Source organism: Falco naumanni, chromosome 18 (assembly GCF_017639655.2).
Source record: "Falco naumanni isolate bFalNau1 chromosome 18, bFalNau1.pat, whole genome shotgun sequence".
Lineage (NCBI taxonomy): Eukaryota > Metazoa > Chordata > Aves > Falconiformes > Falconidae > Falco > Falco naumanni.
This window is the reverse complement of record NC_054071.1, coordinates 469,352-485,393: the sequence shown is the minus strand read 5'-3', so window position 1 is coordinate 485,393 and position 16,042 is coordinate 469,352. Positions and strand designations below refer to the sequence as shown.

At 60.5% G+C, this 16,042-nt stretch overlaps 1 protein-coding gene across 1 annotated transcript; it reads right to left on the bottom strand.

Annotated features, from left to right (window-relative positions):
- Window positions 1-5,609: 5,609 nt before the first annotated feature.
- Window positions 5,610-8,640, bottom strand: DLX4 (distal-less homeobox 4). The gene is made up of 3 exons (XM_040617083.1): window positions 8,349-8,640; window positions 6,773-6,966; window positions 5,610-5,903 (listed from the first exon to the last, which is right to left on the bottom strand). Exons 1-3 carry the CDS (start codon window positions 8,638-8,640, stop codon window positions 5,652-5,654), a joined length of 738 nt encoding a protein of 245 aa, XP_040473017.1. The 3' UTR covers window positions 5,610-5,651.
- Window positions 8,641-16,042: the final 7,402 nt, after the last annotated feature.

Below are 16,042 nucleotides of genomic sequence, written 5' to 3'. Positions count from 1 at the left end.
CTGTCTAAAGACAGGGGCTTCCTCGAGTGTCCTTTGCTGCTTTCCAAGTGAACAAAAGCTGATCTATTAGTGTTAATAAAAGTACTTTGAATTTCAAGGCTCCAAACACCATTTTTTGGGAGGTTTTTGGTGAGCATTGAGGAGCTCAGGAGTTTTCTGGCTTGGGAAATGCAGAGTTAAACACTGTCTCCCCTGTGCTGCGTTTTGGGGGGGCAGCTGGGGAGTTGGGGAGTGGGGCTGGCACCGGGCGATGGGCACAGCTGCTGCCAGCTCTCCCTGGCTCCTGCTTTGTCCCACTGAGAGGGAATTTGGGGGTGGCAGATTTTACTCCTGGTTTGCAGTCTTCCCCAAACCACTGCAGAGCCCTGTCACCTCCCTCCCACTCCTCTTACTGGGACCAGCAGGCTCCCAGCCATGCAGACTGGGAGGGCAGCTGGGGTACCCCAGTGTCCCTTCTGGGGACACCCCATGAGTGGGGGCTGGTGGGGGACAGGCACTTGACCCTGTGGGACCCACACTCGCTGCCCCTGCGGAGGAGGTGCCTTTCCCCATTGGCGTTACTCGAGTGACCCAAAGACCCCCCAAGACATGGGGCCTCAGGACAGTGACAGGGACAGTCCCTGCGGCTGAAACCACGCTCGTCACCCTGCCCTGCTGCCACCAGTGTCATTTCATGGGTGGGAGCAAAGCCCCATTGCCCACACCAGCGCTGTCCCCACTGAGCCATGCTGGTGGCAGGGGACCTAGACCCCAGCATCAGATCCCCGATGTCTGTGGAGGGCCCCCCGCCGCCCCCCTCAGCCCCAAGCCCTCTGTGGGGTGGCTCTGGGGATGGCCCCTCTGCACTGGCTGGGGACATCCCCAGCACCGTAGGGTGCTGGCACACCGGGCACAGCCCGGATGAACCAGCTTTCGGCATCCCCAGAGGTGTCCCCACACCCCCCTTCCCATGGCCAGCTCCATGTGGGGCCAACCTCGCACCTTGCACCCATTGGTGTTTCCCCAAATCCCGCCACGGGCTGCACCTGCCGCCTCCCCATCCCCATCCCATGCCCCTGGCAGGCCAGCAGCGGGTGCAGCCGGACCCCCAGGCACCCTGGTATGGGGCCTGCATGACTGGGCTGGTTGCAAAGGATTGAGGGGTGCTGCCAGCCCCCCGTCCCCCAGCGCTTGGGGTTGGGGTTGGAGGCTGCGTGCAAACCGCCCCGGAGCCGGCAGGCGGGCAGACACGCTGGAGACACGGGGGTTATTAGGGGGAGGCTGGCAGCAGCAGCAGGGAGGCGGCAGGCTGGGAGAGGAGGAAACTGAGCGGCGTTGCCTGGAGTGAGAAGCACGGCATGAGCTGGCGCTGGCTTAGTGGGGTTTTTGTTGGTTGGTTGGTGTTGGTTTTTTTTTTAATTTGGGGGGGAGGAAAAAAAGAAAGAAAGAAAGAAAGAAAGACAGAAGATTACATATCCGCAGATTATATAAATGCTGGGTTCATCACTGCCTGCGGACAGGCACTAATCCTGCTCCTCTCCAACACTGCCTGCGAGTCGGGCTCTGCTGGCAGCCTGTGCCACCAGTCCTGACGCTGTGGGGATGGGCACTGGGGGAAGACATTGTGCTCATGTAGCCTCCTGCCCCACTCTTCTGTCCCAGCCATGGAGCATGTCCTGGAGACTGCGTGGGGCTGGGGGTGCCCAGGGGCTGCAGCACCCACAGCCTGCGGGGTAGGCTGGGTGCCGGAGAGCCACAGCCAGTGCAGAAGCCCTTTGCACCTGCCCGAGGAGCTGCAGCAGAGCCAGGCAGGGCTGTGCACTGCCTTCCCCCTGTTCCTCTTCCCTCAGCCCCATCTCCAACAGCCTGGGGCAGGGGGTTTGCCACCAGCATCACCTGCAGCTCTTCCAGCCCAGAGCTGGACAAGACCCTTAGAGCTCCCCAAAAGGGGCTGCAGGACCCGGCCATCCCTCCCCAGGGTGGATCCTCCTGCCAGTGGCTGATGACCCAGCATGCTCCTGACACACCAGAATGGGGTCTGAGAGCCAGATGCAGGACACCCCCCCAGGGTGGGGACATCACCCCATATCTCATAGCATCCTTTTCCCAGCCTTGCACAGGAATAAAATAGTCATCCTTCATCATCCCAGTTATCCCCCGCCGGCACCGGGGGTGGAGGATAGCACAGGACAGTACTGAGACAGGGATGCTGGGGACACCCAGCCCCTCAGAGGGGATTTGGCTGGTGTTTACAGGCACGATGAGGGCTCAGATGTGGTTTCCAGTCCCTGTGGGCACCAGGCATCCCACTGGAGTCCCCGCACAGCTCTGCCCCGCACGCACAAGCCCCGGCGCGCAGCCCTCCCAGTGCGGCACACGTCTCCTGCCCCGTTGCAACACGCTGTTTCCAGCCACTTGCGTCATGCTGCTGCCAGCACAAAGCACGGGGGCAGCTCCTGCCCACGGCCCAGCCTAGCATCCAGCATGTCCTCATCCCCTCGCCAGCTCTTGGCTAACCCGGCGTGCGGCAGCTGGAGCCAAGGAGCAATGCCGGGCGGCCACAGCATTGCCACCAGCCGGGGCTCCGTCACTGTTGTCAGTGCCAGAAAATAAGACAAAGTGGCCTCAGGGACTTCTCTGCTCCCTGTGTGACCCGGTCCTCTTCCCATCCGAGCTGGGTGTGGGAAGGGGACACAAAGTCCCCTCCACTGCCCAAACCTGCCCCGGCAGTTTGAGGGGGGCTGGCTGGATTTCCAGCCTGTGCAGTTGGAGGGAAGGGGGACCCATACAAGGCCAGGGACATCCCCATCGCCCAGTGGGATTTCTCCCATCCAGTGGGTTAAAACCCTACCAGACCAGGATGTCTGGGGGCTCTTGGCCGTTTTCTGAGTGTCCCCAGCCTGGGATGCTCTTGGCTGACGGCAAAGAGCCAAGACCAGCTTCAGTGATGCTGTGAGGCAGCGCCGCCCCTCTCCTGGGGCACAGCGGGAAGTGGGCTCACCACCCAGTTCAGCTGCAGAGGGAAGGGCAGAACAGCCCCCAACCCCCCTCCTCAGGGCACAGGACCTTGTCCCTGTCCCCAGCCCCATCCCACAGGAGCATCCCGAGCAGGACCCGAGTGCAGGCGGGTGGCAGTGGGAGCCAGGCTCCCCTGGGTGCCTGAGAGATGGGCTGGAGCAGGAATTTCCCTGCACCCAAGGGTGCCCTAACTGGGATCTGCTCCCGGGCGTCAGGGCAGGAGGGTCGGCCATGGCTCTCCCATGCATGCGGCTGGGTGCAGAGGGCAGCCAGGGGCGAAGGCAGCTCCCCTGCGGGCTTCAGGCCCCAGCCACCACCCTGGCCGCACTGCGAGTGCTGGGTGGGCCGGATCCCGGCCCCAGGAGCCGAGGGCTGCTGCCTCCCTCCTGCTGCAAGATGGGACCTGTGGACGGCTCTGGCTGCAGGTCCTTGGCAGCACATCTGTCGGGAAAGCTGAGCTGGTGCCATGGCCTCTGCCTCCTGCTTCCCTCATCCCATCAGATCCTTTCCTTCCCAGGCCCACCACAGAACCGAGCCCCCTCCAACCCCTCTGCCAGCTCTGCAGGATGTCACCCCAAACGCACAGGGCTGGGATGGTGCTCAGCACCCAGCTCCTCGATGGCAGCACCCCAAGCCATCCAAGAGCCCTTTGCATCTGGGACCACACCATGCTTCAGCCCCTTCCCATGACTGGAGAGTAATTCTTGGAGGAAAGCTGCCTCTTCCAGCCCAAAGCCCCTGTCCAGGGTAAATCCCACCCATGAGGAGCTGGGCTTTCCCCAGTCTCTGGATGAGAAATTCTCCTTTCCTCTGACATCGTTTCAAAGCAAACCCATCCACCTCCCTAAAGGCTTGGTGGGGAGGATGGGCTCCATCACCTGGGGAAAATAAAGCCAGCCTTGCCCTACACAGACCCCTGCTTCTGCTGGACTTGCCCCACCTGGGACATCATCCACCCATGCAGGGGACACCATGCACCATGTCTTGGCCCTGGACTGCAGCCAGTCCCGGCCAGTGTCCCCTGGGATGCTGAGCCAGCCCGTGGGCTCCACATCCTTCATGTGCCATTGCTGCAATGTGCCTGTGGTCATTGTGGGACACAGCCGGGGACAACCATGTCTGCATCCCGGTGGCATCGCCGCCAGCACCCCAATCCTCTCAGCTGAGGGACTCACACCCGCTACCGGCTGGCAGGGTGGCAGGGGCTCATGTCCAGCCCTGCGGCTGCCGGCAGGGACCTGGGGCGCCCCACACACTCCAGCCCTGGGGCATGCCATTCCCACACCCGGTGCCAGAGCTCCAGCCCTGCCCATCTCCCACCTATGGATCGCTTGCTCAAACACCCAACTCCACAGGTGGGAGCCAAGTGCTCAGAAAAACTGTCCTCGTGTGCTGCCAAAGGTGCAAAGCCGAGCTGCACACAGCATCATTGGCATCATGGCATCGCTCCCTTGCGGGCTGGGGTGCGAAATGTGGTCCCTGGGGCAGGAAGAGACCCTTGGAATGGGGGAAATTTAAGGTGGGAATATCTGGAGTGGACATCATGGCATGTTTGTGCAATGGAGCAAACCTTGGTATGGACCTGTTGCACCAGCAAATCTCTGCTGGGGAGAGCCCCAGCGTGGGTGACAAACACTGAGTAACATTGGGAAAAGTGGGAAATAACAGTAATGTATTTTCTATCTGGGTTCTGGCCTCTGAGAAGCACAAAGGGAAAGGTTACCCACTGTCAAACCTGCAGCAGAAAAACATCCCCTGCTCCCCGAATGCCCTCTCTCCCTGGGCCAGGTATTCACAGGGGCTGCTGGAGACACGGCGCTTGACTCACTCTGGGTTCCTCAGCCTGCCCTGCACCCTCTGCCCCCTCTCTCCTGCCCCTATTAATGGAGACATCTTCAACAGCTCCAAATTGCCCATAATTACCCTGAGGAGGCGGCGAGAAGCCCCTCACCAAGGGGCCCGGGTCCACAATTACCATAATTGTACCTCCATTTCAGGGGAGCGATCATATGTCTGTGAACAGCAGCAGGTCCCACACAGATGTTTTGCGGGGCGGGGGGACGATGACACAGCCCCAGCCCCCTGCTCCAGTGCCCCCATCCCTGCAGGGCTCTTTTACTATGGGCTTTTGGAGATGGGAGCCTCCAAGGACTGGGACTGAAGCATCTCCACCGAACCGGGCCAGACACCCACAAAGCGAGCCGCAGGCATGAAGAAGCAGTCTTTACAAGTATACAGCCTATTTATAAAGGGGGGGGGGGGCACATAAAATAACGGACGGTATTTATAAATAAAGCCAGGCCAGGGGGTTCTGGGGACTCTCCAGCCCCCCAGCCCCTCTTGGGGCCCCTCCTTGCCCAGTGTCCATGAACAGACGGACCCGGGGCTGTGGCTGCAGGCCAAGTCCTGTCCTGCTGGGATGGGCACACCAGGGCATTGTGCCAGAGCTGTCTCACTTCGGATCATGATGGAGCAGGTGATCCCCAGGTTCCTGAAGACCGTGGTCGCCTTCCTCCTTCTCCTCTTCCTCCTTCTCCATTTGCTGGGGTCCCCCAGGGCTTTGCTGGGCTCCCCAGTCCCTTGGGGGGCAGCGGCAGAGCATCCCCCCTTCACTGGCCCTCCTGGAGCTGGTGGGTGCTGGAGCCGTGGCAGCATCACATCATGGGGGCCCGGGGGATGGCGTCCTGCGGGTGCGGCTGGTACCAGGCTCCGAAGCTGTTGATGTAGCTGCTGGAGGCCAGGGGGGGCCCTTTGCCCGGCACGGGGATGTCCCAGAGTGGGGGGATGCTGGGGGAGCGGGGGGAGAGGGAGGTGGCGGTGTGGAGGTGCTCCCCATCGGGCACGCTCGAGCCCTGCTTCATGATCTTCTTGTACTTGGAGCGCTTGTTCTGGAACCAGATCTTGACCTGTGAGAGAGAGAGGGGTGAGTGGGGAGGATGGGGCCAATGCCCCCCCTAAACATGCAGCATCAATAATTACAGGCCCCTCTGGGGTCCCCATCTCCCCCATCTACACCTGCCCTCTCCAGGGGGCACAGTTGATTCGCCGTGGGGGTCTATGAGATAAGTCGGGCTCTGAGCCAACCCCCTTACAAGCCAGCAGAGACTCCACCAAGGGCAGCTGGAGGAGAAAGTGGGAAGAGGCAGAGAGAGTCCAGACGAATGTGCAGTAAAGGGAGAGCAAGCCAGAAGTCCCCAGCTGTGCACATCCCCATGTGTCCCCATGTCCCCCCCTCGCCCTGGGCCGCGGCCCCCCCAGCCCAGCCGGGGGCCAGGGTGTGGCACTGGGGCCGCCGCAGCACTGAGGTGGTGGCCCCGCTCATTCCTCCCCGTGGTCCCCCCCGCGCTGCAGGCAGGTTCCCACTTGTCTCCTCTTCCCCGGCTTTATGAGCTCGCTTCGCCCCTGGCTCTGGGCTGCACCGCTGCCGCCTGCCTGTCTCTCCCCATCGCCTTCAAAAACCCACTCGCCCCATCCCGCGGCCCAGGGCCGCCCAGCGCCGGGCACGGCCGGGCCGGCAGCCAGGCTCCAGGGCTGGGAAAGTCCCGGTGCCGCTGGGAGGTGCGAGCAGGGGCGCCCCAAACCCGAGCCCCGGGGGCCCACCGGCGCCAGCTCCCCTGCTGCGGCACGGCACGGCTCGGCACAGGTCCAGTTGCACCCTGGCGTCGTGGCGCAGCCTGAATCCAGAGTCACTCCTGGAGCAGCGATGGGCATGAGCCCCCGCCATGGCGCATCGCCAGGGCCGTGACCGGCCCCTCGCCCCTCCCCAGGGCCATACCTGGGTCTGGGTGAGCCCCAGCTGGGCCGCCAGCTCAGCCCGTTCCGGCAGCGCCAGGTACTGGGTCTGCTGGAAGCGCTGGTTGAGGGCTTGCAGCTGCAGGCTGGAGTAGATGGTGCGTGGCTTGCGCAGCTTCTTCCCCTTGCTGTTGATGCGCAGCTCCCCGTTGGCGATGGCCAGGGGCTTCTCATGCTCTTGGGGTGGGAGAGGAACAGAGAGTTAAACCAAAAGGCTGGGAGGTTAAAAACCAAAGCAACAAACCCAAAGCATCCCACCCTGGCCCTGAGGGCTGCAGCGGGTTTTGCTTTTTGGAGATTAGGTTGGGAGGGGAGGGGGAATAAGTAGCGGGGGACCTGCTTGTGCTTTGCTGGTTCGTTTAAGCCTCAGGTAAAGCAAAGGGGAAACAGGAGGAGGGAAGGAGGGAGGGAGGGGATTGTTCATTCAAAATCACTATTCAAGTCCAAAACCAGGCAGGCCACAGGCCCCTCCGCTGTGCACCCAACTGAGGGGGCCAGGCAGGGCCCCACAGGGCGATGGAGGGTACAACGGGACAGACTCCCCTGCCCCTGCGCAGCCACTTGCTGTGAAGTGTGTGCCCCCATCCTGGACCACCTCCTCCCTACTCCGTGCCTTTGAGCATCCCTGGGTCCTTCTGGGAACATGTGGCTTGTGTGGGGCAGAAAACTGCCGGGGCTCAGAGATGCCAAGGTGGTCCCAGCTCAGGGGCACATGGCTGATGTGGGCAAGTGCAGGACACGGTGGCAGATGTGCCTGCGCACCCACGTACAGGGTCTGCTCTGGCCACAGCCACGGCTCTCCAGAGCTGATGAGGGAGCCGAAAGGGCCCGGCAGCTCAGCCAGGTTCGGGACCCCTCTATGGGGCAGCCTGGGGGCTGCTTCTCTCCGGGGTAGCTCAGACTGTGGTTCCTGCATCAGCTTTTGGGGAAAACAGTGGGGAAAGGGGATGGAATGGGGCAGGTAGCTGAGATCAGAGCATATTGGCAGTGGGGCAGAGGGAAGAGTCTGCCTGGCCCAGGGAGGGCGCAGGGGGCAGGATGTGGGCAGGTGGGGGTCCCGCGGGGCAGGACATGAGGCAGCTGGGGGTCCCGCGGGGCAGGACATTGGGCAGCTGGGGGCAGGTGGGGATCCTGCAGGGCAGGACATGGGGCAGCCGGGGGCAGCCGAGGGTCCTGCAGGGCAGGACATGGGCAGGTGGGGGTCCCGCGGGGTGGGACGTGGGTACCCGGGGTAGGCGGGGGTCCCGCAGGGCAGGACACGGGTAGCAGGGGTTCTGATGCTCCCCATCCTCGGGGTTTCTTGCAGCCACGCAGCCACCCATCTGCAGAGGGTCCGGCGGCTCCGGGCGCTCCGGGAGCGGGGGCACATCGCCCCCGACGCCGCGGGTCCCCTCGGGGACCTCCCTACCGGCCGAGACCTGCACCGCCGCTTCCCCTGACGGGGCGGCGCAGCCCCAAAGTGCTTCCGATGGCTCCGTCCCGATAAATCCCGGTCGCTTCCCACTGGGTGGGTGCCCAGGGATGGGTGTGCAGCGCCGAGCACCCTGCGCCCCCCTTACCTGCGTCCTGCAGCCTGGCGCCGTGGGCCAGCCCGGCCGGGGGATGCTGGGCGCCGGGGGGCGGGTAGGGCAGGTACGGACCGCCGTGGGGCGGCGGGGGGGCACCGCTGGTGTAGGGGTAGGGCCCGGGCCGGCCGTAGGAGGCGAAGGGCGGCGGGTCGTGCTGGGGGTGGCTGGCAGGGTGGAGGCCGTGCAGCGGGTAGTGCGGCGGCGAGGGGTGGCTGAGCTCGAGGAAAGCGGCTTTGGAGGGGTCGGGCCCCAGCAGACTCTCGGCCACGGAGCTCATGGTCATGGTGGGCCGGGCCGGGCCGGGCCGGGGCGGGCAGCCCCCGCCGCCCGCAGTGCCGCGCCGAGCCCCGCCGCCCCCCGACGGGCTCCGAGCTGCGGCTCCGCGGCCCCGCGCCCCGGGCATCCCCTGCCCGCCCCGCCCCGCCCCGCCGAGCCCCGCCCGCGGTGACGTCACGCCCCGGGGCACCCCCCCCACCCCCCCCCGATTGCCCCCCCACCCCCGGGGCAGCCCCCCCTGTGTGCGTGTGCCCCTCATCCCGGAGTTACACCCCCCCGCCTCCCCTGCCTGGCGCAAAGCACCCACTCCCCGGGGGGGCACCGTGACCTCTGTGTCCCGGCTGAGTGTTGCCGGCAGTGGGGCCGGACCCACCTGCCCGTGCGGGGTCACCTGTGTTGGGGGGTAACCCCTTCTCAGGGCCCCCTCCATCATGGGCACGGGGGGGGGCTGTGATCCCCCATGCACAAGGCCCCGGGGATGCATGCCCTTGGGGGGGGCACGGGGCAGCCCTGGGTGCCCAGGGGACAGACCCGGGGCAGGGGGAGCTGATCCCGTTCACACTCAGCTCCCCTGTGCGGGGCCGGGGGGCGCACCAGGGGTGGGAGGAGGATGGACACGGGAGGGCATGCGGGGCGTCGAGGCATCCCCCATCCCTGTGCTCATGGTGCCGGGGGGGCACCCAGGGTGCCGGTGGGGTGGGAGCCCCACAGCCACCCTGCCGGCGCCCGCCCCAGCAGACGGGAGGCCCCTTCCCCGGCGTCGGCAGCACCCGGTCCCCATGGGGCCCCGCTCCCGGCAGCAGGCGCCAACCTGCCCGGCCGCTCCCTCCCGCTGCCCCGGGGAGCCCTGACCCCGGAGGGGTGCGTGGGGCCCACAGGAGCCCCGTAGCCTCCGCCCCAGCCGCCAGCCAAGTCAAAACCAGGGGCAAACCCCCCCGCCGTGGCCGGGGGATGCTGTCACCACGTTTGGGGACAGCCAGCCGCGGGCCCGGATGGCGCTGGCAGGGTGGCTTTGCACCTCCTGCAAGCCCAGGTCTCACACCGAGCCCTGGACGGGGTCCCTGGCCCCAGCTGCACCGTGGTGATGGCTCTGGGGACACTGGGGTGATGGAGCAGGGAAGGGAGCCGGGTGGCCCGTGCTGAGCTGAGCCGAGGCGAGCACTGGCCACAGGGTCTCGGCTTCCACCCTTTGTGGGCTTTGCCCGGGAGAAGCAGCCCTGAGGGAGCAGTGACAGGCGGCTGGGGATGCTGGCAGGGAGGGTCCCCTGTCCCCACCCTCCCATTAGACCATCTTCAAAACATGTTTCCATCTGGCCATCATGCTGGGTCTGAGTCACTCTGGGCTGGGGCCAGGAGCTCTGATATAAATAGCCAAGCTCCTGGCTAACCCCAGGACACACTGGGACCTTGTCCTGCCCCAGACTCCTGATACAACAACCCTTCCTCTGACTCGCCTCCAACCCTCCGTAGCTGATGGCTTCTGCCCTCTCTCCCCATTCCAACCTCCCTAAACCTTTGCTCATGACACTGTAGGGATCATTCCTGGCACAGCCAGACTCACAGACTGGTTCCTTGGTGCTGGGTGCAGGCTCTGGGGTCCCCACATCCCTCCATCCCAGTGTGGAGCTGGGCAAAACACCAGTGTCCCTGGGACTGTCTTCAGGGATGACATGGGCTCAAAATCCCATGTGAGCCTAAAATCTGGGTGTGGGGAGAAGCTGTCCTGCCACCTCTGCCCGGGCCACCAAACTCCAGGGGCTAATGTGGAAAATCCCCCAACCCCATCCAGGCAAACGCGGGGGCGAAGCAGCACATAAAAAGAGGCACAATTTAAAAATCCAGATGTTCTCCAGCCCTGCGCGGGCTGGCCGAGGAGTCCCCAGGGAGCCTGGCTTTGCCAGCACCAAGGGCAAAGCGTGGCCGATGTGAGTATCAAAGGAAACTTCCACTGATCTGCTTTTATCCCGGCTCCTCACTTTCCCTGCCGGGGTGACTCAGCTCTCACTGGCTCGGGGGACGGGTGCTGGCTTGCCAGGATGAGCTACTGGTGGCTCCGCTCCCTCTGGTGCTTCTTGCCCCAGCACTGAGGGTGGGAGGGAGATGCTGAGGCTGGGGGCTGCATCTTCCCTACCACAGAGGCTGCCCGTGGTGGCAGGAGGGGCTCCCAGGGCTGGATCGAGGGGGTTCCAATGCTGAGGGGACCTGGGAACCCTTCCCAGCCCCCTGTGCTCTCCCACTTCTCTGCCATGTGGTGGACATAGTAAATACCCGTAGTTAAATATAAGTACCCCAAAGTGTCCACCATGTAGCAGAGGAGCCAGGGTCCCTGTGCCGGCTACTGGTGGAAGGACAGTGTCTCCATGGGTGTTTGGGGGCAGTATTTGGCTTCTGGCAGGAGGAGGAGGATCCTCATGGTCAAATCCCCTCCTGGGATGAGGTGTGGCACAGCTCTGTTTCATTGGTGATGCCAAGGAGGGATTCCACCCACTGTGCCTGGGGGCTGGAGAGTGGATCCCCTCACTTAGGGATCTCCAAAGAGGTTCCACACTATGGGATAGCCCAAAGCAAGCAACAAGGCAGAAGTGATACCAGAGGAGAGGCAGCCCATCTCCTCTTCCCCCTCCTCCTCCTTCTCCTTCTCCTCCTCCTCCTCTTCCTCCTCCTCCTCCTTCCTGACTCCATACCAGCCTCACACAGGTGGAGTTTTGGGTTAGGGGTCTGAAGGTGTCAATCTCAGCATCCTTGAGCCCCATCCTGTGCCAAGGGGATGTCCCATCTCCGAGCCCACCGGGGCATGCGCAGGGACAGCTCTACCTGCTCCGCGTTCCCTTGGGAGATGGGGTAAGAGACTGGCACCAGACCTCCAGGCTGTAAAGAACTCCCAGCTCCCAGCCACGGCTCCCCTGGGGCTGGTTCCCAGCCTTGAGCTTTGGCAGCTCAAGGGCAGGAGCTGTGCCACCCAGGCACCTGCTTGGGGATGAGCACAGGGTGCACGCCCGGGGTCAGGTCCCAGCCCTCCTCTTTGTGTCGGCTGGGCTGGCAGGGACAGGACATGCTCTTTTAGCAGGGTTTGGGGGTTGAGGGGTAACCCGCTGCCAAAATAAATACATCAAGTCAACTTGTATTAAATTAAAAAAATAAATCAAGGCCATGCTTGGAGCCAATTCGAAGTCTTGGTCTTGGGGCTGGAAGGTGCTGACACATGCCGAGACCCACGCGGTGGCAGGGAGTGTGCCGGGCGCTGCCAGCTGGGACGTGCGGGAGCTGCTGTTGACCTGCCCGGTGATGCTCGTGCGGTGGCGGTGGGCACTCGGGATGCAAAGCCAAGGTGATGGAGGCTCCAGTTTTTTAACTGCCAGCTTGCCAGCACCAGCTGCCGAGGCTGATGAAAGCAGGAAGGATTAAAGGGGTGCAGGGAAGGGTGTGGGGGGGGCAGGAAAGCATGTGCCAGGTAACAAACCTACAAGATCCTCCGAGATAAAGGGAGATCCCAACAGCTGTAATTACACGCTGGAGATAGAGCGGCGCGGGGAAAGCCTGAAGCCAAGTACAGGAATTCTGGGTTAATGGCAGCCCAAGGAGAAGTTAATAACAAGCCGAACAAAGTGGGAGCAGACAGCCTGGCGTCTGCCCTCCCACACGCCACCGCTGCCACACTAACGAACAACCGCCCTATCTCCAGCCCGTCAGTAATCCCGGGGGAGCACGGGGAGAAGGGGTGCCAGCACGAGCTGGGCTCCTCTGCACCGCGAGCTGTGGTGCTGGCTCCTCTGGATTTTTGGGCTGGTTGGCAGGAGTGAAAGCCATCCTGGGGGAAGCGAGGGGATGGGGGGCTGCTTGGGAGCAGGCTCTAGGAGGGGGCTAGAGATCCCCCTGAGAAAATAATAGTTCAGGGGAAAGGCTATGCTCCGTGATGCCCTCCTTTCCCAGGGCCCGATCCTGCTTCATAGGGGAGCACCAATACGAGTGGGAGCAGGATTTATCCCCTGGATGGTGTCAGACACCCCCGAAGCATCCAGGACCTGTTCTCCCATGCAATGAATCACAGAATGAGCGAGGTGAGATGGGAGCTACTGATGGGAAGGTGACCTGAAGGCACAGAGGTGGCCCAGAGGACACATGCACCCAGCAGGTGACAGTGACGTGGCCGTCACCAGAGGGTCTGAGACCTGGCTTTGACAGGGAGGTTTCAGAGGGACACAAGGGAACAGAAAATTCACATTATTATTTTTTTCCCTCTTTACCTTTGCAGAGCTCCAGCATCTTCAGAGGGATTTGAAAGGGGTTTTCTGCAAAAAGATACTCACAAAAGGCTTGCCCCAGATGTGCAGCCTCAGCACCCAGCTGGGCTGGGTGAGACCCAGCTCCCTGGCCTGGGCTCAGGGGATTTTCTTGATTTCCAGCACCCAGAGGCTCTGCAGGGCTGTGGGTCAGCCTGGTGCCATCAAAGGCACTGGCCCAGGTCGTGTAAATCAGCATTTGCCAGCAACACGGCTGCGGTCAAAGCCACTGCATCAGCCAGGATTTGTGCCCTGCTTCATCGGCAGTTTGAGTTGAGATGAAACCATAGAGATGTTAAAAACTGTTAAAACAAGTAATCATCCCCCCTCACCCCCTGCTTCATCCCCCCCTCAATAAAGCAAATATTTTCGTTTAGGACTTCTGGTCTGGGTTTGATTTTCTTGGGGACTGTCGGCTGGAAATCAAAGGAATAAAAGGACCCTGATATAAATCAGCAGCGATCCACGGGGGGGGGGGGTGGGGTGGGTGGGCATATAGTCCCACTGATTTACATCACTTCAGCTGTTGGCCCCTACTGAGACAGAAGAACGAGGGAGCAAAGGTGGGGGGCAAGTTCCCCTGCATGGCATCTTGTTTGGAGAGCAGCAAAACCAGCACTGGCTTTGCTACCCCCTAAATGCACAGAGGCTCAACATTTACACCAGCATCACCAGCTACTCCTGACCGGCACCACTGATGGCCAAACCCAAGAGGGTCTCTCCTCATACCTGCTGTTCTTTGGTGAGTTCATTAAGTGCCTGGGATTAATTGCAGGAACAATTTTCTGCTGTCTAAATTCCCCATGTCACTGTTCCTCCCCTTGTGCCCTGGCGTGTGAAGCCAGTTTGGGGGATAATTATGCCCCATCTGGAAACCTTTGGGGAAGGTGTGAACCTGCTAGGCAGAAATATGACATATTTAATCAATTATTCCATTCATTAGCCTCAGCCTCAATGCCTTGCCCTGCCAATTTGACAAGAGCACCAGTTAAAGGGGCTTTTTAACCCTCATTCGCTTCCCATCACCCTTAACTCAGAGAGCTGGAGAGCACCAAACTGGGAACGGGCTGAACCTCGTCCTGCTGGGATGGTGACACGCCACAGCCCAGAGCCCTTTGCCTTCCCCTCAGCCGTCACTAGTGAAGCTTTGCCCCAGCCAGCGAGGAGTCTGACTCTGCAAAAGCATCTCTGCTGATGCAAACACAGAAAGTCCTTTGGGGTGCTCCAAAAAGTCTTAAAACCCAGTTACATTTCCCTTCTGTCCCTTCACATGAAACTCTCTCGCCAGGACTACGGCTGTGGATTGGTACCAGGATGAAATTCCACTTGTCCTTTGCTGCAGTGGTGCAGAATTGCCTCTTTCTGGGTAGAGCAGATAAAAAGGATAACTTGAATTTATTGCGTTGTAAGCAGAGCAGTTAAATAATGGGAAATACTGGTTTGGATTTATTTATTATTTTTTTTTTAGATAACTTGAATTTATTGGGCATTTAAATACGAACAATATTGGTTCTGATTTTTTTTTCTTTAGGTAACTGTTTGGAGGTTGATTTTCCCCTAAGGGCGAGGCTTACAGCGCGCTCAGTTAAGGTCTGTCCCAGGTTTTCTACATGGTTTCCAGGGGACTCTTCCTTGCACAAATGGTCTTTTCCTTTTCCATTGTAGGCTCTTCATTTGAGAAGCTGTTATTTTCCTTTTAGTGAGACCCATTAAGGTTTTGCAACTTTAACAACATAACAAGGCAGTTAGTAATGGCTAGATGCAGCATTTAAACAAAGAGATCATCAAGTGCTGGCCTTTCAGTGGAGAATTTGACCCAATAAACCTGATTAATTTGTTTTGAAACAATCTCTTGCAGGCACACATCTCTAAAGGAGAAACTTTATAAACTTTGGGATTAGGGCTGAAATGTGCAGCACCTATTTTACCACCTTAATAGCTGCCACGCTGGCAAGCCAAGGCAGGGAGGGGAGGTGTAACGTGGTGTTTTCAGAGAGGTGAGGCACCCAGCATGGTACCCTGGTGCCGGCACAGCTTCCTCTTGCTTCTAGCCATGACCGGTGCCCACGATGGTGTTTCCTGCCCCTCATCCTCCTCCATCCCAGGTGCCTGCAGGGGTCTGCATGCTTGGAGCACCCACACTCAGGATGGTCCTTGTGCACATTGGCAGCCCTGGAGTGATGCTCTGCCACAGAGCCCAGAGTCCCGCCGGGGCTAGCTCCGCTCCCATCCCTGCCGATCGGGTGGGGAGAATTCAAACCCATGTTTCCCCCCAGCATCCTGCTCCCACCCGCTGGCTGCAGCGCCTGTTGACATATTTCTCTGGAAAGGGGCTTGGTCAAGGATGGAATTTAAAACCCACAGATTTTCTTGGTGGTTGATTTTGTTTTTTTTGGTTTTGTTATTCGTTTTCTTTTTTGTTTTGTTTTTTAATGTCCTACCTGGAAAGTTGAAAGCTGTGTCTGAGACACTCCTTGGGCTGTGCTGTGCTCCATCCCTGCCACTGTCAGCTGCTCAGTGACCCCACCAAAGCACACCTCCCTCACCCACTGGATCCAGGGGCAGGGAGGGAGGGGTGCAATTCTGCTGATGCTGGGGTGCTCTGAGGGTATATGGGAGGCAAAACCTGAGAGGTGAACTGGTACGGCTGGGAGGAAGAGCTGAACTCCTGGGAAGAAGAGCCTCTTCTGTCACTTGTTGCAATGGAAAGATGTAATTTTTTGCTGCAAAATCAAGCCACTTTTTTTTAACAAGCAAAACCGTGTTTAAATTTCAGTAAGTGGAACAAAATGGTTCTGTTTTCTCAAAGCAAAACGTTTTAATGGGTTGGAAGTGTTGCGGGTGTGTGCGTCTCACCATTTGTAGGATGCTTGGATTCTGTTTTTGTAAAGGATCAGGGAGAAATAGCAGCGTTTCCTCTGAAATCTGAGCCCTGCCCAGGCCACTCCGCAGCACTACAAAAACCTGGGGAAAGCCCTGTGTCTCAGGGTCAGGGACTCCGCTGACCGGACTGGTGGAACGAAGACTCACAGAGGAATCACTGTTCTTGGGTTTTGGTACAGAGAAATGGCACAAAATGATCTGCTCTCAAGTCAGAGCAAGCAGGGAGACTTGGGGGATCTTCACTTT